This window comes from Microtus pennsylvanicus, chromosome 15 (genome assembly GCF_037038515.1).
Source record: "Microtus pennsylvanicus isolate mMicPen1 chromosome 15, mMicPen1.hap1, whole genome shotgun sequence".
NCBI classification, from domain to species: Eukaryota; Metazoa; Chordata; class Mammalia; order Rodentia; family Cricetidae; genus Microtus; species Microtus pennsylvanicus.
In genome coordinates this window covers 8197786-8223773 of record NC_134593.1, presented here as the reverse complement: position 1 = coordinate 8223773, position 25988 = coordinate 8197786, and the positions used below count along the sequence as shown (strand labels likewise).

The 25988-nt window shown below is 43.2% G+C and overlaps 1 protein-coding gene across 4 annotated transcripts in view; it reads left to right on the top strand.

The window, feature by feature from the left end:
• Positions 1 to 24388, top strand: part of Tmem260 (transmembrane protein 260) — a 66297-nt gene extending 41909 nt beyond the window's left edge. Inside the window, exons 11-16 of one of the 4 annotated variants that reach the window (XM_075949202.1) lie at positions 9337 to 9508; positions 12239 to 12387; positions 14946 to 15122; positions 16918 to 16971; positions 19200 to 19290; positions 21994 to 24386. In XM_075949202.1, the coding sequence (XP_075805317.1) occupies positions 9337 to 9508; positions 12239 to 12387; positions 14946 to 15122; positions 16918 to 16971; positions 19200 to 19290; positions 21994 to 22248 (898 nt within the window). In that variant the 3' untranslated portion in view covers positions 22249 to 24386. Of the gene's footprint in view, positions 1 to 9336; positions 9509 to 12238; positions 12388 to 14945; positions 15123 to 16251; positions 16409 to 16917; positions 16972 to 19199; positions 19291 to 21993 lie in introns of those variants that run through there. The other 3 variants (XM_075949205.1, XR_012907911.1, XM_075949203.1) reach the window with 3 other exon arrangements.
• The last annotated feature ends 1600 nt before the right edge of the window (positions 24389 to 25988 follow it).

Genomic DNA, 25988 nt, shown 5'->3' with positions numbered 1-25988 from the left:
TTCTACATAGAGTTCCAGGACAGCCAGGGCTACACAGTTAAATTCTTTAGGTCAGCACACAAGGAATGGGCTTCACTGAGCATCTTCAGGCTGTGCATCATTGCACTTTAGTTTCAAGTTCCCGTCCCCCACTGCTCCCCCCACCCCACTTAGGAGGTTCTCCTTTCTGTTAGTCTATTCTCACCTTCCTTAAGAAGTACCCCTTAGCTGGGTGGTGGTGGCACACACCTTTAATCCCAGCACCCAGGGAGGCAGAGGCAGGCGGATCTCTGTGAGTTCAAGGCCAGCCTGGTCTACAAGAGCTTGTTCCAGGACAGGCTCCAAAGCTACACAGGAAAACCCTATCTCAGAATAAAAGAAAAGAATATCCCATGACCCCATTTCTATTTTTGTGACTTACAAACACATACACACATATGCACACATATGTCCTTGTGTATATACACATGTATACATATGCATGTACATAGATAAACATATATAATACATACACACATATGCACACATATGTTCTTGTGTGTATACACATGTATACATATGCATTTACATAGATAAACATGCATAATACATACACACATATGCACACATACGTTCTTGTGTATATACACATGTATACATATGCATTTACATAGATAAACATACATAATACATACGCACATATGCACACATATGTTCTTGTGTATATACACATGTACACATATGCATTTACATAGATAAACATACATAATGCACACACATACACACATACGTTCTGTGTATATACACATGTATACATATGCCTTTACATAGATACACATACGTAATACATACACACATATGCATACGTACATACATACACATGTAATTTTAATCTTGGATCCACATATGAGAGAAAGCTACAGTACTTGTCTTCATGAGTGTGACTGTTCAGTTATCATAGTAACTTACAGTTGCATCATTCTGTTGGAAATGTTGTGATTTGATTTTTATTGCTGTATAAAATCCCCTTGTATATGATATACCATATTTTGATTATCCACCCACATGTTGGTGAGTTAGGCTGTTCCATTTCCTGATGAGTGTGCACAGTGCAACTACAAACACGGATGTGAAGGTGTGTCTAAAGCGTAGGAGAGCTGAATAATACAGTTCTAGTCTGGATTTTTAGGAACTTCCGTGCTTTTTTTTTTTTTTGTGGCTGTACAAGCTAACTTTTCAGACAGGGAACAAGGATTCCTCTTCCCTCGCATCCTTGCCGTCTGTTGTTTGTTTTCCTGGTGACAATTCTGGCTGGAGTGAGAGGGGCATCTAAGCAGCTGGAATTTGCATTTCCCTCGGGACTAAGGACGTTAGGCCCCTTTTCAAGTGTTTATTGGTCATTTGTATTTCTTCTTTTGAACGCAGCACATTCAATTTATTCACCCATTTATTGATTGCAGTTCTTGTTTATCTCATGTATTAATCCCCAGCCCAGTGTGTAGTTGGTGAAGATTGTTTTCCAGTTCTGACTATTGTTCCTTGGCTGTGCAAAAGCTTCTTAATTTCATGTAATTCCACTCGTCACCTCTTGGGATTACTTCCTGTGCTAATGGATCTTGTTCAGAAAATCCTTGCCTATGCCTATATTGTGAAGTCTGAAGTCCCACACAAAGGGCTTTGATACATCTTGATTTTGTGTGTGTAGGATAAGAAATATGGATCTAGTTTCATTCTTCTAACACAGACATCTAACTTTTGCAGCATCTTTGTTAAGCAAGCTATCATTTTTTTCAAATTTGTTATTGACAGCTTGGTCAAAGTTTGGTGGTTGTAACAGTGTGGATTTATTTCTGGATCTTCTTTCTGTCCTGCTGGTCTACCTGTCTGTTTTTGTTCCAGTACCATGTTTTGTTTTGACTGTGGCTCAGTAATATAGTATGAGACCAATATTGTGGCAGGATCAACACTGTTCTTTCTGCCTAGGATTGCTTTGATTATTCAGGATCCTTGTGCTTCTGTGTGGATTTTAGTGCTTTTATCTAATTTGGTGAAGAAAGACATTGGGTTTTGCTAGGGATTATGCAGAATCAAGTAGCTTTAGATATACTATGGCCATTTTTATTATGTTTGTTCTGCCTAATCATGAGCATGAGAGATTGTTCCGTCTTCTAGTATCTCCTTGAAGCTTATCCGAATCTGTAAGTTTTTACTATGGCGGTCTCTTCCTTCTTAATTAGGTTTATTCCTGGATATTTTTTACATGATTATGAATGGGATTTTTTTTCTGCTGATTTCTTTCTCAGCAAGTTCATTATTGGCATTTAGAGCTGGTAGTGTTTATATTCTGATTTTGTATCCTGAGACTTTGCTAAAAGTATTTATCAGGTCTACGTTTTCTTTTAAATAAAGAATTACGTTGTCTGCAAATAGGGATAAATTGACTTCATCCTTCCTATTTGTGTGCCTTTTATATGTTCCTGCTATTTTATTGCTCTAGCTAAGACTTCAAGAATTATATTGAATAAGACTGGCGAGGAGTGAGTGAGAGCCCTTGTTTTGTAGATGTTAGAGGAAATTCTCTCAATTTTGCCTTAGTATAACATCGCCTATAGGCTTGCCATATATAGCCATTATGTTGGTACTTTCCTTCAATTCTTAATGACTTCATGGCTTTTATTATGGAAGAATGTTGAACATTGATGAAGACTTTTGTACATCAATTAAGATGCACAATACATGTTAAGATTATTATTAAGATGATCATACAATTTCTGTCCCTGTCTCTGTACTGAATTATACTTACTGATTTGCATGTGTTGAAACAGTCTTACATCTCTAGGCTTCAAACAATTCAGCCATGGTAACACAATTTTCTTAATGTGTTCTTGAATTCAGTTTCTAAGAATTTAAAAGATTTATGATTTTACTTTCAATTTTGTGTATATGGGGCGATATCTGCATGTGAGTGTAAGTACCCACAGATACCAGAGACATTGGATCACCTTGAAGCTAGAGCTGTAGGGCTTTGTGAGTGTAGCACCTCTGGGTGCTAGCCACCAGACCAGGGTCCTTTACAAGAGCAGTATGTGCTCTTTACTAAGCCAATTTCCACAAGCTTATTGGGAATTTTTGCATCCTTGATCACCAGGGAAATTGCTCTATAGCTTCTTTTGCTGTCCTTATCTGGTTTTAGTTTGATAACACTCCTTTTCTGTCTTACAAAACAGTTTAAGGAACATTGGGTGTTAAAGATTTGGTAGAATTCCCCCAACGAATTCATATGGAGAGGGCTTTTTGTTGTTGTTGTTTTGCTTTTTCCTTTCTTTTTCTTTCTTTCTTTCTTCCTTCCTTCCTCCCTCCCTCCCTCCCTCCTTCCCTCCCTCCCTCCCTCTCTCTCTCTCTCTTTCTTTCTTTCTTTCTTTTTTTTTTAGACAGGATTTCTCTGTGTAGCTTTGGAGCCTGTCCTGGAATTCACTCTGTAGACCACGCAGACCTCTAACTCCCAGAGATCTGTCTGCCTGTCTCCCAAGTGCTGGGATTAAAGGCGTGCACCACCATGGCCTGGCAACAGAACTTTTCTTGATAGTAGGATTTTTATTACTGTTTCAATCTCAGCAATTTTTATGGACATATTTAAGTTTATGTTGGTAGGCCATATGGGCCTAAGAATTTTATCTATTTCATCTAAATTTTCTAATTTTTTTAAGTAAGTTTTCAAAGTATTCCATGATGTTTCTCTGGGTTTAGTTGGGATCTGTGGTAATTTTCTCTTTTCAGTTCTGATTACATTAATTTCAACGAGCCAGTCCCCCACCTAGGTAGGTTTGCCTAGGGCTTAGTCAGTCGTTTTATAAAGGTTCTGATAATCGTGCTGTCATTTTTATTTGATTTTAGGAACTCCTTCATTTCTACCCTGACTTCTTAAAAGACCCACTGTTCATTAAAGAGTATAATGTTCAGTTTCCCTGTATTTGTGGCTTCTTTAATTTTTCTTGTATTGATTTCTAGTTTTCTTATACTGTGATCTGGTAGAGGGTTTTTATTATTTTGTATTGGGTAAGTTTTGATTTATGGTCTAGATTGTGAGAAGGTTCCATGAGCTGCTGAGAGGAACATGTATTCTGTGTTTTGTTGCTATGTATCTGTTACGTCCATTTGATCTGTGATGTAGTTTAACTGTGACATTTCTCGCTGGGTTTTACTTTGGATGATTATCTAGCTGGGACAGAGGATGTTGAAATCATATTCTGTCATTGTGACTTTTATTTCCATTAATGCTTGTTTTTGAACTTGTGACTCCCCAACATTTGATGCCTGTGTGTTTACAGTTGTTTCGTTTTCTTGATGGGTCGCTCTCTATTAACCATCAGCAGCCTTCCTCATCTCTTCCGAGTAATTCGGGTTTGAAGTCCACTTCACTGAACATCAGGATAGCCATGCTAGCTTTCTCCTTTTTCTTTTGTTGCTTTCATCAATTGGCCCTGTTGGTGGGCGCCTTTACCAGTGTGTCTTTCTTCTGTCACTGTGGCCTCGGCAAATCTGCTGGTGATGTTTTCCACCCTGCTTTTTACCTGCTCCATTGAGTTTTTCTCTTCCAACATTTCTACTTGTTTTCCTTCCCTGTCTAACAAATCTGTTTTCTTGCTGATTTTTTCTTCCATGTTGCTCATTTTCTTATGCTTTTTGTGTACTGTTTTTTTCTAGGTTGCTAACTTTTCTCTCTAGGTTTGGGTTAAAGTCTTCTGTTTGTTGGTTTCTTCTTTTAGATCATCATTGTTACCAGAAAGCTTTTGAAATCTACCTGGCATTTCACCTGTCTGACTGTGAGTTCACTGGTGGAGGAATTGGGATCCCTGTGAGGTCGTATTGTTTGATGTTCATGTTCCCTACATCTCTGCAGTGAATTCTTACAGCGATTGGTTTGGCTATGTCTTCTGGATTTTGGCAGGCATCTCTCTTATAGAGAAGCCTACTCTCAAAGACTCAGTCCTCCGTGCCATTTAGTGAGGAGGAAACACACTGCCATAGCAGCAGCAAACCATAAAGAATACATAAATCCATGTAAAAACACTAAGTCCACTACAGCATTGCCAGTAACCTCAGACCTGAACATGACCACACTGTGGAAAATGGACAGCAAAGTAAAAAACTATCTAGAATAAGTGTGGACATACTAAAGGAAGGAAATCAAGAAGAGAGAAAAAGGTGGGGGCAAGATTAAATAAAAGAAAAGAGAAAGAAGTGTAGTGAAGAAGAGCCTTGTGGGGGAGAAGAGAAGGAAGTAACAATGGCTGAGCTTCCTCAGTACTGAAGAGACTCGGAACAAAATCAGACAAATGTGAGAAAGGATGAAAATAAAAACATAAGAGAATGTTTTTATTTTGTTTTGTATTGTTTTTTGAGACATGATTTCTTTGTATAGTCCTGGCTGTTCTGGAACTAGCTCTTGTATACCAGGCTGGCCTCAGACTCACAGAGATCCACCTGCTTCTGCCTCCTGAGTGCTGGAATTAAAAGCATGCACAACCACCGCCAGCTGAGAATATTTTAAAAGCTAATAAAGTACACAAAGGAGGGAGAGATAGAGGAGATAAAAAGCAAAAAATGTATTGCCCCCCAATGGAAAATATATGTAACAAAATTAGATGGGTGTTTAAAGGGTAATAGCAAATAAAACCATTTATTTTTAAATCCTTTCTTTAAAAAGATTTAATTGTATTTTATTTATTTTGAGCTGGGAGGAGATATGTGCATGCAACAGCCTAAGTGTGGGGGTTAGAGGACACCTTGAAGGGCGTGGTTCTCTTCCTCCATCAGATCTTAGGGCACTCGGGGTCAGACTCAGGTCATCAGGTTTAGTAGCAAATCCTTTACCCTCTGAGCCATCTTGCCAGCCCATTAAAAATATTTGAAAATCCTTGAAATACAGTAAAAATTCTGCTAAGTGTAGGAAAAAAAGAGAAGAACCTTGTGGTGGGGGAATAAGGTGTGTTACAACAGCTTCTTTTGGAGAATTGGAGACTTCCACTTATACATGGGACAGGACCATTTGAACATGTTGGCTCCTGTGTTTGTTTTTGCTGTAGAGGAGTCAGTATTGAACAAGCATCCAGTGTCCTCCAGAGCGGTCCTCACAGCAGCCATTTGCCTTCTTTGTGTATTAGGGCCCTCTGCTGGCCACACTTGGCTTTGCAGTCTGTGTGCTGGGAAGATGCCTCACCCTGAGACTGAGATGGTGCTCCCAGTGTCTTGGCAGTGTGGGACACAGGAACAGCACTGGCATGAGGACAGCGGAGGGCCTGCCTTCCTCCTTTCACAGCCTTCTGCCTGAGTCCCCTGCTGGAGGGGTACAGCAGTGGACACCCCTGGAACCTCAGAGTTCTCAGGCTCCACAATGAACAAAGATAGCTAACTCCAGATCTTGACCTCCCTGACACCTCAGGCTTGGGACTGTCAAACCCCAGGGTAATTCTGTTGATGAGCTCTACCTCTGACACACATGCTCACTCCCTCTCCTCCCCTCTCCCCACTCCTCACCATTTCCCAGACTGAAACCCAGCTTCCTGCCACTTCCCTTTCCTTTGTCAGCGGCTGTCCATCCCTCATCTTCTCCACAGCTTCCTCTCTCACCTTCTCCAATGCAGAGGCTGTGGAAGGTCACGTCACATTAAGCCTTCTGTGACCTGTGAAGGTTTCAGAGTAGCTCAGATTTTAAAAATGGCTTCTTTGTGGCCATACCCAGCCAAGGCCCTCTGAGTCATACAATATGACAAAATGGGGCTTTTTTTCGGCTGACCAGTTCGCTGGGGGGAATTACTGTTTTACCAACCCCCACACCTGGATTTGAGGCTCCTGAGAGACAGGCTGCTCCTGATCCCATCCCACATCAGGGCGCAGAGTGACCAGAAATGTCCCGCTAGCTTCTGTGTGCTCTGCATTGTGTCTGTGCATCATTGTGAGCTGTGCATCATTGTGTGCTGTGTGTCATTGTGTCTGTGCATCATTGTGTGCTGTGTGTCATTGTGTCTGTGCATCATTGTGTGCTGTGCATCATTGTGTCTGTGCATCATTGTGTGCTGTGCATCATTGTGTGCTGTGCATCATTGTGTGCTGTGTGTCATTGTGTCTGTGCATCATTGTGTCTGTGCATCATTGTGTCTGTGCATCATTGTGTGCTGTGTGTCATTGTGTCTGTGCGTCATTGTGTCTGTGCATCATTGTGTCTGTGCATCATTGTGTCTGTGCATCATTGTGTCTGTGCATCATTGTGTCTGTGCGTCATTGTGTCTGTGCATCATTGTGTCTGTGCGTCATTGTGTCTGTGCATCATTGTGTGCTGTGTGTCATTGTGTCTGTGCATCATTGTGTGCTGTGCATCATTGTGTCTGTGCATCATTGTGTCTGTGCATCATTGTGTCTGTGCATCATTGTGTCTGTGCATCATTGTGTCTGTGCGTCATTGTGTCTGTGCGTCATTGTGTCTGTGCATCATTGTGTCTCTGCGTCATTGTGTCTGTGCGTCATTGTGTCTGTGCATCATTGTGTCTGTGCATCATTGTGTCTGTGCGTCATTGTGTCTGTGCATCATTGTGTCTCTGCGTCATTGTGTCTGTGCGTCATTGTGTCTGTGCATCATTGTGTCTGTGCATCATTGTGAGCTGTGCATCTTTGCTTCTGCCCTTTGCTAGCGCTTTGCTGCTTTCTTTGAAGGCTTCCAGAGCTCTTCCTCTACCTCTGTCTTTGGGATAAAGGCTGGTTTTGTTTTTGTTTTTGTTTTATTCTGAACCTCCCCTTCACTGCCTTTCATAGAGGCAGTCTCCAGGGTGCCATATTATGCCGAACCTTACAACCTCACTTTAAAGACTAAGTCTCTCTTCCAGAGGTCCTGAGTTCAATTTCCAGCACCCAGATGGTGGCTCACAACCATCTGTAGTAAGGTCTGGCCTATTATTCTGGCCTGCAGATGCACATGCAGACAGAACACTGTATACACAATAAATAAATCTTTAAGAAAAAAAGAAAGACTAAGTCTCTTTATAATCCCAGACTGGAAGCTGCATAAGGAAGCCTTCATCCCCATCACCTTGTGAGATGGGCTATACATCCCATCAGTGGTCCCAAGAAGTCTCTAAGCTTTATCCAGCCCAATCTCAGTCTTTCTGTCCAACTCGTGGCTCAGGTCTTTGAGGGATGTCCAGCCTGAACACCAATGATGTGCACAGACTGAGCAGTTTCTCTGTTTTTTCTTCTATTTGTCCCCAGAGAATAGAATAAATAGCAACTTTCCTGGTGACAAAATGTGAGCTGTCACTAGCAAAGCAAAGGCTCCTCCTCTCAGGAAGCAGTCATCGATTGCTGTTGGATTGCAAGGATGGGGCAATGCTCTGTTCTAGAAGAGCGCCTTGGACTTGTGTTACCAACCTAGTGATTCCACTTAGCACCTTCTCGGCCCAGAACGCAGATGGACAGAGAATGGCATGGCTCGCTGTTTGTTTTGTTACGTTTTGGTGCTTTTTCCTTTCACAGCCTTTTCTCCTTTCGTGCATTGCTCTCTGAACTCATTCACCTTTGCTTTGACGTTAGAAAGCCTTTCTTGAGAAGGAGCTGTGCTGCCTAGTTAGCTTGGGTAGATAACAGCTGGAGCTACGGCAGCTCAGCAGTTACAGTCACTTCCTTCTCCATGTTCTCATCCCCAGTGACCTGACCACCAAGGAAAGGCCACCTCAGGAAGCCTTAAGGGGGAGAAGGTGGTGGGAAGCCTCAGCAAGACACAAGTCACACAGGTGCCATATCAGCTCTTGTCAGAAATAGCAGACTTCCTCTTGCTTTTCTGACTGTTCTTTTGGAGGGAATGGAATTAAGATGAAATACCTTAATTCTACGTAGTCAAAAACTACTTTGGTAACTGGAATTGGGTTACTTGGGGTAGAGAATAACACTGAGACAGACTGTTCGCTTTATATGGACATGATTATCAGCTGGTGGAAGTAACGCAGCGGGCTTTCCTTTCTCCTCTAGTTTCTCTTAGCACCTCTCTAAACAAGCTGAGATGGGGCTGGGCATGGTCACTCATGCCTTTTCTAAGAAAGCAGAGGCAGGCAGATCTCCGAATTTGAGGCCAGCCTGGTCTGCAAATCTAATTACAGAACAGCCAGGGCTACCCAGAGAAGCCCTGCCTCAAATAAAATAAACAAAAATCTGAGCTAGTGAGCTGTTCTCACAGTGGTGTACCTTCCCAGAGAGCAGTGTGGGGTACCCTGGAGCACTCCATGTGGATGCGAGGGAGGGAGGGGAGGAAAGAGTGGCCAAGAAAGCTGGCCTTTTACAGTTGTGGAAATGTGCTACTGTTTTAATTTGCTGAAAAATCTTTTTATCTAGCATTTGTGACCAAAGAACCAATAATGTGATCGATCAGTTTGCACGAAATCTCCTGGACTCCATGCCTCGTGATGCAATCATCTTACTCAGGGGAGACTTGCCAGGGAATTCTCTCCGTTACTTGCATTACTGTGAGGGGTTGAGGCCGGATGTTTCCCTGGTGGATCAAGAAGTAAGTATAAGAAAAACATCCTCGGCATATAGCAACCTTTAAACACATCACTCATGCGTGTGCCTGTGACTTTGAAACCAGTCTGGGCAAATGGTATGATTCTTCCAATAAACAGACAGATAAGCTCTTTTTAAAATTATGGTTGGGTAAACTTTTCGTAATCATTTTTGGTGGGTTTTCTATGGGGAGAAGAAATATTTTTTTTTGCTTTTGACAGGGTCTCACGGTGTAGACCAAGGTGGCCTGGAATTCCCTGTCCTCCTGCATTGACCTCACAAGTGCTGGAATTACCAATGTATACCACCGTCTATAATCATCCTTAGAATGAGGATATCATAGTCCTGTGTAGTAGGAGCCGAAATAACAACACACAAATTGTATTCTTATAAACACTGCCTGGCCCATTATATCTAGCCTCTTCTTGGCTAACTCTCATATCTTGCTTAACCCATTTCTAATAATCTGTGTAGCACCACGAGGTGGTGTCTTACCGGGAAACATTCAGCATGTCTGACCTGGCGGCTGGATCCATGGCGTCTGTCCCAGAGAGGAGAGGCATGGCGATTGCCTAACTTCCCTTCTTCCCAGCATTCTGTTCTGTCTACTCCACCCACCTAAGGGCTGGCCTATGAAAATGGCCAAGGCAGTTTCTTTATTAACCAATGAAATCAACAGATAGACAAATGACCTTCCCACATCAGTCCTGTGTATTTGGGGCTCATTTATAACTTGTTTCTTCCTCATTTAAGCTATTTATCAATATGCTTCACCCCACAGTCAGATGACAGCCTAGGTTTTTATGTTTAGCCAGTTCACCAAGCAAATAACATCGTACATTGGCCAGCTTATGAAAATTGAATTAATTGATATAAAAAATGTGGGCAAGTAAACATTTCATTTAAATTGGAAATTATTAATTACAACATAGCTATAGAATTTTTATGTACACTATTGATCCTATGACAGAAAAGTGTTAGGAGGAGCTTGTAAGAACGGTGATGTCTGACCAGAGTAGATGATGGTTCACCTTTTAAGATCTCTACCGACTGCTCTTCCAGAGGGTCCAGACTGGATTCCCAGCACCCATCTGTCAACTCACAGCATCTATAACTCCAGGTCCATAGAATCCAATACCTGCTTTTGGCTTCTTTGGGCACCAGGCATGTGCGTGGTACAGACATATATGGAGGCAAAATACACATGCACATAAAACTGAGTTTTTCTAAAAAAAGTGATTACTTTTTAAAAACTGTACTATTAAAACAGTTTTCCTGGACTGGGAGTGTAGCTGAGTTGGTAGGACTTGCCTATCTCACACACAGAGAGTTTATTGTAATCGGGAGTGTGTTTGTAAAAAAGAAGGAGGAGGAGGAGAAAGAAGAAGAAGAAGATAGTAGCTATTCATGGATCAACAATGGCATCTGATAGAATTATAGTAAGGTTATTATGAGAATTAACTGAGGAATATTAAGTTCATAGCATATTGCTCAATTAATGTCAATAACCCCAAGTACTGAGACTGTTGGGTAATAAAATCTTTGAGTTGTATAATATATACATTTAAAATCAATTTGTCATTTGTTAATTGAATGACTTATACAAGGTAAGTAAAATATGAGCACAATTGGTTAGATGATCATATTCAAAATGTAAACCGGAGTCTTTTCTATGAAAATACAGGATTACGTATACAATTAAAAGTGATTTTTTTTCCTGATAATTTGTTTTAATGAAAAGGCATGTGAGTCTAGTTGTAGTTACATTAGTTGAGATTACATACCTGGAAGCTCAGTCAGTTCTCAGGAGCCACCGCAGGAGGATCAGGGCCTGAGGCCATCTGGACATGGTGGCCTACACCCTTAATTACAGCATTGGGGAGGCAGAGAGTGACAAGCAGATCTCTGTGAGTTCAAGGCCAGCTTGATCTACAAAGTGAATTCTAGAGGAGCCAGAGTGACCCCGTCCCAACAAAACAGAAAAAGTCTGAAGCTAGCCTATGTCACCACTGAGATTGTCTTTGTAATTAAAGACCCTGCTTCAAAATTCAAACAAAATTAAAAATGTATAAGGATATGTAATTAGTTGGGGACTACTAGTAAATTCAGATAATTTATCCAAAAAGGTTTCCAGCTTTGAGGCCTACCTAGGTTATTATATAAATGAGCTTCTCAGGGGCAGAGATTATATCTTATCCATTCTGAGTGAGCAACACTAAGAAGAGAAGAGTGTAGTAATGGTATATTCGGGTATTTGCTAGGTTATTTGGTCTGTCCATCAAAGACATTTCAACTACAGCTCAAATAATTGGAGCACTGTTGTGTGCTAGGTGCACAGAGATGAAAAGACACAGTCCCTTCCCTCTGGGAGCTCAGGCTAGTGAGGTGTAGGCGTAGAGCTAGACCAGAGGTAGGCGCAGATGGAGGGGAGGTGGAAGGGCTTCTGAGGGCTGGGTCTTTGCTGGTTCTCTAAGTCTATGATGGGGACCATCATCTGGGAGTTGGCAGACTCATGGAGGTGAGGTAGAGCCAGGGTAGTGGTCACCTCTTATGACATGAAACCTAAGAATTGTCCTTAAAGGCATAGCAGTGCATCCTTGGTTTGCTTGAGTGTATTTTTTTCCAATCATGTAACGAGTATATGTCTACATTTTAGAAGCTTTCCATGGATGTGGGTGAAGCTGATATTTCACAGCATGTACTGAGGTGTGGTTCCCTGTGGTCTCTCTGACAGATGTTGACTTATGACTGGTATTTACCCAAGATGGCAAGGCATCTCCCTGGCGTGCGCTTTCCTGGGGACCGGTGGAGCCCTGTGGAAGGAGTATTACCCAGTGGAGTGGTCACGTTCAGCCTTTATCACTTTCTTGAGATGAATAAACAGTAAGCATTCTTTTCATATAATAGCTTTTCTAAAATCTTAAGCGTCTCTAAAACTGTTTCTGAAGCAGCTGTGCCTCATCCAAAAGACCAATTTTCTACCTATTTCCTTGTCACCGGTGAGATTATCTTTGTAATTAAATTGAATATCTGTGCATAAATGAGGCCAGGCAGAAATAAATGTTATTGTTCTGGGTAAAAGAAAAATAAAGACAGATTAGCAAGAACAGCAAATAAGATCTTAGCACAATTCTGAGAAATTGGAGATGTGCCTGCCTACTCGAAATCATTGCAGGTGGATCGCAAGCAATTACGGTTCCCTCCTGATCAGCACTGTGGCCCCCTTTTAAGTAGAAAGCATTTTTTTTCTCCGGAATAATCACTGTCTAAAAATAGCTTCAGCGTTTTTATAAAGGACAAAACATTTTTATAAATAAGAAAAAGACCTACAGTTTATGCTGGCTGAGACTAAAGTAAGAGAATTGTGGATTCCGTACTTGAGAACACAAGGTGGTTTGTAGTCGAGGCCAAGAATGAGTGCGTCCTCGGAGGTGAGCTCCACGCTGCTTCTGTCTGAGATGCGTGGGGTGTCATGAGCTTGAAAAAGAAGGATTTGTTTCGAGTTTTGTTTTTTTTCTTGTGAAGAGGACTTAAATTTTTTTTTATGAGTTCCAATGTCAAATTATCCTTGGTAAAGACACAAAATGTAGCCTTGCAGTGTGCTGCTGAGCCTGTTTTCGGTAGCTGTGAAGTGATAGGAAGGAATAGGCATCAATGTCCACTAAATTAGTATATTCGGAAGCCAGTAGCATTCCCAAATGGGCATTTTTGTTAGTTTCGTTTAATTCTGCTTCAAAAATTTTCAAATATCTGCTCTGGTACAGCTTCTGTTGGGCTCTGGCAATACACAGGTAAGTGGGGCTCGGGTCCAGATCACAGTGGACCGTGGTCTGGTTGGCTGTGTGCAGCGATGTGAGAAGTTCTTCTGAGGAAGTGTGAGGCAGGCCAGTGAGACTTGTGCCCACTAAATAGGTTATTGACTCTGTGAGCTTAGCACTCTGGGAACATAGACAAGGAGCCATTAAGTTTGCCTGTGGGTGTTCATTCAGCATTCTTTAAGAAATGAGAACTGGGTGATGGTGGTGCATGCTTTTAATCCCGGCACTTGGGAGGCAGAAGCAGGTAGATCTCTGTGAGTTTGAGGCCAATCTGGTCTACAGAGTGAGTTCCAGGACAGCTAGGATTAACATGGAGAAACCTTGTCTCGAGAAATCAAAAAAAAAAAAAAAAGGCAAGAAATGAGAGCTGGGATTGAAAAGCTGGCTCAGCAATTAAGAGGACTCGCTGTTCTTCTAGAGGACCCAGGGGACCTAGTTCGCTCCCTCATTCTCAGTTTACAATGACTTACAACCCTTAGGACAGGGATGTCCCTACACACACACACACACACACACACACACACACACACACACACACACACACCCCTTCCAACCTCAGGGAGACTGGGATCTCTCTTTGTCTGTCCCTCTGGTTTCAGTGCTGGGAGGTGAGTGAGGATAGGCACCTGCTGGTTTGGTGGGTCCTTGATTCTGGATTCTTTCCAGGACCTTCTAGACATTTCCTCATCAGGGCCTCAGATGGCTGCTCCTGGGTTCCTCCCAGAGCCTGGCTGAATACAGCTGGAGCACATCTTCCCCAGAGTGACGGCTCTCACCGAGGCTGAGCTTCAGACAGCTTTCACCAGCCCTTGGACCAGGCAGATGAGACAACACCAGGAGTTACCTAAGTTCCCAAATCATGGAGGCAATATGTGTGAGGGGGGAAATATGAAATCCAGGCTGGCAAATTGCCTTCTTTCAAAGTTATCAAAGTCACTTTCTTTCAAATAACTTCTCACACCCTTTCTACTTAACCACAAGTAGGAAGAAAACTACTATTTAAGCTACTTCCGTTTCTAACTTTTGTAGGCGGTAAGGTTCCTAACAGTTACCAAATCTGATTAATTTAATTCCAGCCAGTATTTATTATGTGTTAACCTCATGCTGTGTAGCATTCAAAGTTAATGCAGGGACAGAGCGCCTGTGCGGGATGCTGCCAGGCTTCTCAGGGAGACGTGCAAGTGCTAACAGTCAGCACGGAGATGACAAAGGAGATAGTACAGGACCGTGGACTCACAGGGAACAGGGAGACTTAATTCTCCCTGAAAATAGGAAGTGGACTCGCAAGGAACATGGAGACTTAGCTCTCCCTGTAAAATGAGAAGGGATATCAACGAAAGCATTGCACGTGACAGGATGCCCTACCAGTGTTCCAGGTGATAAGGTCCCTGTTTTAGAATCAGAGGCAGGAAGAGTTCTCATCTGTTTCTGTTTGTTCCTTCCTACAGTTTTCTGTTTTGTTTTATTTCACAGTAAATAAATTTCATGCACTGTACTTGGGAAAGATTTCAGTAGAACAACATGTTCACAAATAAATAACTAAGGCTTATGGAATCCAAAATGACCTTCTGTGGACTAAAGAAATGGAACATTTAGAATTCTTTGCTCTTCTCTTTTGAATAGAAAAGAAACATTTGTTTGCATAGGAATTCATGAAGGTGACCCAACCTGGAAAAGGGCTTATTCGCTTTGGCCTTGGGGTTCTTGTGACAAGTTAGTTCCTTCAAGGATTGCATTCAACCCAGAGGAGTGGATTAAACGCACAAGAAGTATCTATAATTGGACGGAGGAATACGGAAGGTATGAGCAGCAGGTGTGGTTTTTAACATATAGCAGTTTTGTATGTCTGAAAAAAAAAGGCTGCGTTTGGAGATATCTTTTTGTTTTTGGGTTTTTGAGGCAAGTTCTTACTCTGGAGGCTGGCCTCAAACTCAGGGTCATCCTGCCTCAGCCCCCAGTGCTGGGGTGACGGGCCTGTCCCCTGCCTCAGCCCCCAGTGCTGGGGTCACAGGCCTGTCCCCTGTCTCAGCCCCCCAGTGCTGGGGTCACAGGCCTGTCCTACCATACTTCTCTCTTGAGATGCCTTTTAATTTTTTGTTTAGTTTTTTTTTATTAATATCATTTTCCACCCATAAAAGATCATAAAACATCAACAGAAAGAGATGATTTCTTCTCCTGTCTAGGGCATCAGAGGGAAGGAAGGCTGTGGGTGAGTGGGGTCTCTAAGAGTTTGGTGCAGGGCACCTTCTGCTTTCAGGCCATGACACTGCATGGTCCAGCATCCTATGTTTTCTTATGCTGTGAGCAGAAGGAACTCATGAGCTGCAGTAAGGCAGAGGAGGCCCCTCGTTACTGGACGGTTTCCGCATGTGTGAACTTGCCGTGCTCCTGCAGGAGTGCAGACATGTCTAGCCCTCGGGAACACAGCCCTTTCCGAGCACGTGGTGGAGTGGAGTGTTCAGTCCCCATGACAAAAGCAGGAAGACAAGCAGTTTCTGTAAGGAAGACTGAATCTGAGAACCTCTCCTGTGGTTGTCATCAACCTTGTTGTCCTGCCTAGGGCGTTGTTCATCTCTTCCCGAGCATCTCTACATACAGTTTACCATTACCTATGGAAAATAAGTCCCTCGAGACAAACTGCCCCATTATCTGTTTTATTATTATTATTATGTGTTATTGAGTTAGAGAAATGGGTTATTGGTTAACAGTGTCTCCTGCCCTTGCAAAAGGCTCAGCTTTAGTTCCCGGCACCCACATGTGGTGGCTCCATAGCAACCTGTGACTCCAGCTCCAGGGATCCAAGGTCGGCTTCTGACCCCCACAGCCACCTACGCTCATGTGCATCCACCACCCACGCACATACAATTAAATAAAAATATATTTAGATTAATAGATTATTTAACATCAGATATCCTATTGTTTAATTCAGGCACAAGAGAAAAGATCGTATCAGTGGGAGCTATGAGATTTTTGAGACACAGCGAGCCAACAGCACGTTGTTCATAAGAAATGTTGGCAAATAGCAGTTTTCTGGATATGGTGGTGCATGCCTCAGATCCTGCATTCGGGAGACTGTCAGAAGTGTTGTGAGTTCAAGACCATCCTGATGTACATGGTGAAAATTACACTTTCTTCATATAGCTGATGAAGAATAAATGTGCATATCATTCTTTAGCTCCATTATATTTAAACGGGTACATATAATTTTTAATATATTTTTATTATAATTTCTTAAATATAAAATTCTGGCTAGCAGTTGTTTGGCTAGAATTCTTCAAGCAGCCCAGCAGGGTTTAGTGAAGCTTCTCTTCACACTTGCTCTTGGCTGTGTCTTAGTGTGGCCTGTGTCTCACTTTGTCACCTCATATCTCAGGAGCAGCTGCCCAATGCATACAGCCTCTTCCCCCTTCCTCTGCTCCCTTGAGGCAAGATTAAGAATTAATAGGCACGCCTGCTACAATGCAAAACCTTTGGTGCGGTCACTGTCAATACATCAGAAGCCAGCCTGTTTCCATGGCCTTATAAGATTGTAAAGCAAACATTATGTGTTTGTAATGTAGCTGATGGAAGGATGCTGTTTTTCTTATAACTACAGATTTGATCCATCTTCATGGGAATCCGTGGCCAATGAGGAGATGTGGCAAGCAAGGTAACTGATCTACATTTTAGTAGTTGTTGGCTGTTTTGTTTTTTTTTTTAAAAAAAAAAGATTTATTTATTATCTATACAGTATTCTGCCTGCATGTATGCCTGCATACCAGAAGAGGGCACTGTATCTCATTATAGATGGTTGTGAACTACCCTGTGGTTGCTGGGAACTGAACTCAGGACCTCTGGAAGAGCAGTGTTCTTAACCTCTGAGCCATTTCTCCAGCCCCTGTCAGCTGTTTTTAATATATCAAAGAAATAGCCCATGTCACTTTTCATTCTGGGAACATGGACAAGTGGAAATAAAAATAACTTACGGACAACTATTTTGTTCAAGACATTATATTGTTATGTGTGCATAATCTCATCTCATAACCCATGAATCGCTGTAATCTCCAGTTTATAAAAAAATGAGGTAGACGGATTTTCCTGGGGCACTTAATGACAGTGATGGAATCCAAACCTCAGTATAGCCTGCGGCACCCCTCCCTCCAATACTTGTGCTCCAGCTAAGCCAGTGGAAGGAGGAGAGACCGGGTGGGGCTGAGCGGTCAAGCCACGTCTCCGTTTTTGCCATGCCAGTTGATGAGAGCATCAGTTAACACTGAGCAGAGGCCAGGCCCGGAGCAACACACGCATACGACACAGTTCCTGCTCTCACGGAGTGCAGCCCGCTGGGGAGACTTCGTGAAAAGATAACAGTTCTTACTGTGACAGTAAAGATGCTATCCTTTCCTGTTGTTCAGAGAGAGGGTCGCACTGATTCATACAGATCGCTTCTTAGTGCTACTGCTTCTCTTTGTCATTTTTTAATAACCAACAAGGGCCTGCAAAATGACTCAGCAGGTAAAGGCGCTTGTTGCCGAGCCTGGTGACCTGACCTCGATCCTGGGAACCGCAGGCTGGAAAGAGAACCGACGTCTGTAATTGTCCTCTGATGGCCACATTGGACATACGGCATGCAGTCTCACACAGACACAGAACATATACATGTAAAACTTAAAGTAAAATAACACTAGTAGACTTGGTCCAAAACATTAGTACAAAAGTTCCTAAGCAATACAGAGAGGTGCCCCTCGTGCATATTGGAGTTTATCCTTCTGCAAAAATATCTTGGTGCCCAGTCTATTCCAGAGATTATGTTCTGAGAATTGAGTTATGGTATAAATCATTTGCGTTTAAAGATTTAATAAGTATTAGATGGGACTGGAGAGATGACTCAGAGGTTTAGAGCACTGACTGCTCTTCCAGAGGAGCCCAGGGTCAATTTCCAGCGCCCATATGACAGCTCATCTCTGTTTATAACTCCAGTTTTAAGGGCCCTGACACCTTCAGCCAGACATACATGAAGGCAAAACACCAATACACATAAAATTAAAAAATAAATAAATTTTAAAAAAGAATTATAAAAAAATATAGCTCCTTGGGCCAGCAGGACAGCTCAGCAGGTAAAGATGTACCAATGTGAGTTTGATCCTCACCATCTGTGTAGTAGAAAGAGCAAACTGATTTCTGCAAGCTGTCCTTTGACCTCCATACTGTAGCACGTGCAGCCCTGTGCCCACATACACATAAAGTAAGTTTAAAACAAATTTAATAAAAATGATTTTTAAGTAAAGAAATACAACCCCAATTTAATCCTTACAAAATAGCTGGACTATAACTTGTGCCAGCATGTTTTTGAGAAAGTTAGAAAACAGCCTGAAGTTTTCAGTCTAGCCCCAGGGTCAGTACTCGCATTGAAAACCTGATAAAGATACACTCCACAATTGTTCATTGTGACCGAATGTGGGAAAGCTGGGAGACGGTTGAGTAGAAGAAGAAAGCAGGTCATTATTCAAGCAGGTATTGCTTTAATTGGTGTGCTAAACACAATTGGGATGTTTGTGTGCTTGGAGAATCCAGCCACTTTGGAAGAAGTGGTTGCACATGGCGCAAGCGATTGTGATTGGCACCTTTAGGGACTGGCAAACCCAGCCATTCCCCATCCCTGGCTCCTCCTCCAGAACAGTGGCACACATCTATGGGGAACATTTCCCCAACATCTTCAGTGTTGAGAGCGAGCGCTGAGCCTTGGAGGGCTTTGAGGAGCTTTGTGTTGAGTGAGTGAGAGCCTTGGATTGCTGTTGGTTCGGAGTTAATTTCCACGCACACAGGAGAATGAAGAATACACAGAAAGGATTTCATGCGTGCTGTGATTCTAACGAGCGTTCTTCCTCCCATCCCTAGGATGAAGACACCGTTCTTCATCTTTAACCTGGCAGAGACCGCCACGGTGCCTCCAGACGTGAAAGCACAACTCTACACTCATGCATATAAAGTATGTTGCAGTCTTGTTGAAGCGCATCTGCTGGGGGTGGGGGCGGAAGTGACCAGAGTGGAGATAGGATGTGTAGCAGAAGTTTGATTCTCTGGTGTCCATCTTATCTTGAGCATTATAACGTAGTACATTTGGGGGAAATATTCAATTGTGTCATAAGCAATGTTTAAGGTAAAAGGGCCATGGTAATCAGAATAACGGTAAACAGAATCCTACCCCACACTGCCTATCCACTACCTTCTGTGGCAGAAGGCAGTCTGTAGCGATGGCTGAGTTAAAGGACTTGAGATTGTTTATCCTGGGTTAACCAGTTGGGCCCAGTATGATCATGGGGGCCTTATATAGGGTAAGCCAGAGAGAGGGAGATTCAGGCATGGTATCCACTGGCCATGGAATGGAAGAAGGGGCTGTGAACTGTGTAGGTGCAAAGGTTCTGGAAACTGGCAAGGGAAGGAGCAAATTCTGCAGGGTGCAGGAGTGCAGCCCTGCCGATGTCTCAGCTTCTTCCCTCCGGGCAGCCTGTGTTGTTTCCAGCCAGGGTCTGTGGCTCTGCGTTGAAGCTGGAGGACACTAACAGAAAGATTTTACTAAGACAAGTTCTGCCCTGACACCCTCTCTGCTCCGGAAACCATGGGCCATGGCCGGCAGAGGACAGAGAAGAGCCACAGAAAGAGTCTGTCTTCTGACTGGCCTTGGGAAGCCCAGCACCTTCCAAAGACACAGCTCCGCTCTCCTCAGGAGAGGCATGGGGAGAGGCTTGTGTGCACTGTGGTGACGAGACTCTGGTTTCCTATGACTTAGCACTGGTCTCTTCTAACACGACAGACATAGCCAGTTTGCTGTATAGAAACAGATCCTGGTAATGATCTGTGCGCAGAGCTCAGACTCTGCATGCCTGAGCAGCCAAGTCCGTCTCTCTGGACTGCTAGGGTTCTACTCAGCCAGCACCTTTCTTGCTGCTGAGTTAAAGTAGCATGGCATTCGATTGGCATGACTTATTTTGCTCCTAAGTTTTGAATATTAACTCACTTTTGTTCATTCTTCGCTCCCAGCCTTTATTGAACACCTGCTCAATATCATATATTGTGTTAGATACGGTCTTGTCTCTGCTGTCACAAAGGTCACAGGCTACAGAAAGGATGTTGAGCATGGTCCACTCCACAGTCTCGGATCGTCTCATGTGTGCTGACAGACGTGCTATGAGACCCAGGGAGCTGAGCCCAAGTGCTGGGAAGAGATGCTGGAATATCAAGATGAGCTAGCCAAATAGATGGTAGCGCTAGAAAGTGATGGGAGGGAGGCTGGTCCATAAGGAGGTGGCCCCGGGGCAAAGGCGGAGTCCTCCAGGGCACCCCACTCAAGGACAGCCAGGGAGTTGATTTTGGAAGGCAGCTTGTAGAGTTCTGTCTGGCAGCTAAGAGGGTCAGGGCTTAAGCTCACTCCGACATAAATGTCAGCTGTGAGTCACCCGTGTGAAAGGGAAGCAGTGCTGAGAGGAGCTGGAGGACAGATGGGGTTTCCAAGTCTCCGAGGGACAGCCACAGGCCTGACAAGGATGCTGCCTTACAGTGGGCATTCACTTGGCTACTTTGGAGGAGATGGGAAAAGATGGTGTAATTGGTCCATGTCAATTACAAGATACTATGAACACAACCCTATTCAAAAGCACTGTCTGGTCTGTCCTCATCCTACTGGGGGTACCCCTAAGTCACCCAGTGCTACCGTGGCGGTGAAGTTCCTAAAGAAGGAAGCGCCATGTTCCGCTGTGCGAACTAGTCTCCACCCCGGTTCATTCATTAGGTGTTCATGCATTCCCTCTGGGAAATTCATTATCAAGATCCTGCGCAGCTGGGAAGATGGCTCAGCAGGTAACGGCTAACAAACCCGAGGACCTGAGTTGGATCCCAGAACCTACATAGCGGAAGGAGAGAACCAGCTCCCAGAAGTTGTCCTCTGACCTCCACGTGTGCACTATGGCGCACATGCGCACACACACTCAATCAATCAATCAATCAATAAATAGATGGATGTTTTGATCCCACTTGCATCCAGTTAATACTATATCTGTAGCTGGGAAATCAAAATTCTGAGTTTCCGTGGGCAGGATTTGGGCTATGAAGAAGAAAATTGTAAGGAAGTGTGGAGATTTTCGTCATTGCCCTTGTTGGGGATCTTGATTCTGTACACTTGATAACAATAGAATTGTTTGCACTAGATTGTTGTTAAGACTGCTGTTGTTCCATGTAGAGAAAAATCCACATTAATAATGTGAAACAGAAGTTTAATTCTGCCAAGTTCTTTTTCTACACTGTCTATTAAAGACAGATTTTTTTTTTTTCCAGCAGCTAAATTTAGAGGTTTAGCCGCTCGGCCTGTTGAGTAAATAGCTTTCCTCCTGTTAGAAGTAAATCCTTTCCCAGAACATCTTTCTGGGAGAAGAGCGCTTTGTCCTGACACGGTGTGTCTTGGGGTCCTGCAGCATCCAAAGCCCCAGAAGCAGTTTTAGCTGAAGCACGTTTGCCTCCTGCTACTGTTGTAATTACGGAGCATCCTGTATTTTCTGCATGGCCTGGCAATGATTAGATTCTACTGTAGATTGCTTGGATTTTTTTTCCTTGTGTTATTAATTCCTCTGTTTTCTGGTTTTGAAACAAGAAAATCTGTCAGGATAACAATGGAATCCCAACACTTGCTGTCTTTCAGCTTTATAAGGAGATCGTGTACTTGCAAGAGGAACACCCAGTGAATTGGCACAAGAACTACGCCATCGCCTGTGAGCGGATGCTGCGCCTTCCAGGGACAGCCACAGCCCCTGAAGTCCTGCTGTCTGAAACCATTAGACATTTCCGTCTCTACACTCAGAAAGCACAGACTGACCCCCAGCGAGCAGACATCGTCGCTGCTCTCAAGCACCTAAGACGAGAACTGCGCAGTCTAAGAAATAGAAAGACGGTCTGAGCCGGCGACGGTGGCTGCCCTGCTCACGTTCTGCTTCCAGAGGTGCCAAAGACCAAACGCTTTTCCTTCCAGTAAAGAAAGTGTATCAGAAGAGTAGAAATTTCAGTTATCTCCTGGAACAGCAGAAATACGTTCATGGCTACAATGCCTTATGCAAAAGTGTGTTTATCTCATGTTGCCAAATTAGCATTTCCTTGAGAAGCATTCAGAAACATCTGCACTAATGAACAGAAACATCTAAGGACTGTCCGTGGTAGGTTCTAGACATGAAGGAACTGTCTCCACAGACCTAAGACGTTTGCCCCTGAGGTCTGTGATTATTGGGATTCATTCAAAAAGATAGTCTTAAAATACGCATTCCAGACCCAAGGCATTTTCCAGTTCCTGAAAATGAGATGGTCTCTGAAACCAATTCTTGTTACACCTCATTAGAATTCCTTTTTCTTCAGTTAACTGTGATTGTTAGTCAGAAACTTTGTACTTTAAACCAAGTACGTGATTTTTTTAAACTTTGAGTTTTATCGTCTTCATTCTGCCCTCACTGAAAAGGAAAGATAATTTCATGTTTGCTTCTGTCAGCTGTAGAAACAGGCAAATTAAAAGGCACTTAACATGTCCTTAATTAATTTCATATTTATGTTTTCCTTCTATTTGGATTCCCAGATCTACCCAATAATTAGGAGGTAGCTAGCTGCCCAGATGCACAAAGGGTGTGGGCAAGAGTGGGGGCGGGGAAGTCGCTCTCTAAATTCATTTCTGTTACAGGCATCTTTTATACATCTTGCTAAAGGGAACCTAGTAAGAAATGCAAATAATAATAGTTCTTTATTTTATTATGACAGTTAATTAATAGCAACCTGTTTTAATGAATAAAGTCACTCGGAGTCCTTCAGCACTTCCTAAGAGGAGGCCAGCATCCGTAGGGATTCTTCCCCGATTGTGCGCTCCGAGACTCCAGGCACTATATAGGCCCTGTATAGAAATGCTCACTAATGAAGAGGGAGGGCTAGAAGCTTGTCTGCATTCAAAGATCACTGGTGAGTCATTCAGCAAGAAAAGGCCCCTTACCAGGAATAGTCACAGTTCCGTGGCATTGTACTAGCAAAAGGGGCTGATCAAAGGTCTCCCGTGGAGCTTGCATGGTTCCCTTTCATACTACGACCATAATTAAAACCACTAATTCTCTTTTAAAATGCTGCAGGATGCCATGTAGGCATCTGTCTGGAGTGTCCTTTGTGATGTCATAAGCTGTTAAGGACCAGTGCCGAGGGCTTTTGAGTGAAATGCCAGTCCTGAAGGTGCTTCAAGACAAGGGTGCCTCTGAAAGCTTGACAGGGCCTTGACTGCACAATTCGAGCTGAATTTGCCCCTTGTCAGCTGCCAGTAAATAAATCTCAAAGGGGGAAAAGCTGAAGTTTCATTACCTGATCCATGGGCCTTTGTTGGTTTTGGCATCACACAGGGGAAGCTCTTGCTCCTCCATTCTCTGGGTTTGAAGATGTCCATTGGAGCCTGCAGTGCCTGGACAGGGTTCAGAGCGGAACCTTTTGAAGAGTGTCAATAGTTGTAACAGTTCAGCTGTTAGGAAGACAAATACATCGAGGAGCTCATTAATCCGCTTTTGGCTCTCGGTGCCTTTTGCCCTTTCATCACAGCCTTATTAGGCTCATCTCGAACCAGAAGAAACCGAATTGAAGTTGTCGAGTAGTAATTGGCAAAGACTTTTAATCATGGGCCAAGAACTTTCACTGACTTGAAAGTAACTTCTCCACAGGGAAGAGCCAGAAACCTGGTTCACCTTAAAACAAAGACCCGCTGGAGCTCAGTATGGTGTGGAAGTTGAAGGAAGTGTCGATAAATTGTCTAAGTCTAGCCATTCGAAAGAAATTGTGCAAAATTGTGTGTTCCACTTTTCGGGGAGAAGGCGACAATAAAATTCAAACATTTCTTAAGAAAGTCTTCCTTGGTTCAGAAGAGATTGCTTGAACATGTGTGGGCACAGAGTTTGTTTCTGAATGTCTGGCTGCAGGTGTGACTGTCCTGAGTCCTCACGTGTGTGCAGTGTTTTCAGAGCCTCACTAAGAGGAACGGTTTCTACCAGCGTCCTTACAGTGGCAATGAAGGCCTCTGGAGAGCACCTACCTTTTAAACATAGGACAGCCTGTAGCCACGTCAGCTTCTGAGTGCACTTTGCAGGTGGCCTGTGGGTCATTTGGTGTCTCTGCACAGTGACTTTAGACCACTCTCTTTGACAAAGGGATAATACGTAACCTGTGACATAGAAAGTCACAACCGTTTAAATTTCTTCAAACCATTGGGAAATGAAAAAGTAGCAAGTGGAGCTAAGATTTAAGGTTGGTTAACTTGGTTGGCCTGCCATTCCCAGGTCAGCTGCTGCCAAGAACTCCCTCCCTCTCATGAGGGAAGCCGACGCTCCTGTCCTTGCTGCTTTTCCTTTCCTTGGCTAGAACCTAGCATTATAAAATTAGATACAGGGCTCCTTTGGTCCAACCCTGACAGAGGAGGGTGTGAAGGCGGTGACTTCTCATGCAGGATTTGGCCAGCATCCCCCTCACAATGTCCCTGGAGTGCTGTAGGTTGGCAGATTGACAGGAACCCCACAAAGCCAACTTCTGCCTGGAGTTTAGCCTGAGGAGCAAGTGGGAACAGGCAGAACTCTCTGTCTCTCCACATACTGCGGTACCCTGCTGCCTGGGCCCACACTAGAGGGCCCAAGACAGAGCACTGTGGCTTCTGTGTTCGCTAGCAAAGCACCAAGTGTGTCTTCCTGGTGTTTTACTTCCTCTTATTTCTTAAAAGGACCTTTAAAAGTGTGTGTGTGTGTGTGTGTGTGTGTGTGTGTGTGTGTGTGTGTGTATTCTGTTACTCAAAATATAGCCACAATAAAATTTATTACTAATGTGTTATTTTGAAAGCTTACTATAGAATTTGTAAATGTAACTTTGTTCATATTCTCAAGAGTCTTTGATGAAGCTATGTGGTTAGCCACTAAGAGATTTAGTTAAAGCGAGTTTGGGGAGGTCAGGTTATTTTACTCGGCTGATAACTCGATGTCATCAGATTAGGATATGAAGAGTAGATTTTTAAATTTACATATTAAAAGTCAAACATTGTGACTCCTTAATCATACTTCCCATTAATATCCATCACCAGTTAAAATGAGTGCTTTTTAATATTCAGGAAAAAAAATTCAATTTCAAAGGTTAAAAAAATGAATCCGATTACAGCGAACCCTTTTGTTTTATTTTTGATAAAAATTTCACAAATGCATTATCATAGGTGATAAGATTTTGAGCTACTCAGGTGCTGTGACTAGGTGAAGAAAATCATTGCAGACAGACCCCTAAGGCATTACAAACAGACCCTAAGAGATTAAAGACAGACAGACCCCTAAGAGATGATTGCAGACAGACTCCTAAGAGATTACAGAGAGCCCCTAAGAGATTGTAGACAGACAGACCCTTAAGAGATTGCAGACAGACTCCTAAAAGATTACAGACAGCCCCTAAGAGATTGCAGACAGACCCCTAAGAGATGATTGCAGACAGACAGACCACTAAGAGATTGCAGACAGACGCCTAAGAGATTGCAGACAGACCTCTAAGAGATTGCAGATAGACCCCTAAGAGATTGTAGACAGACAGACCCTTAAGAGATTGTAGACAGACCCCTAAGAGATGATTGCAGACAGACAGACCCCTAAGAGATTGCCCACAGAC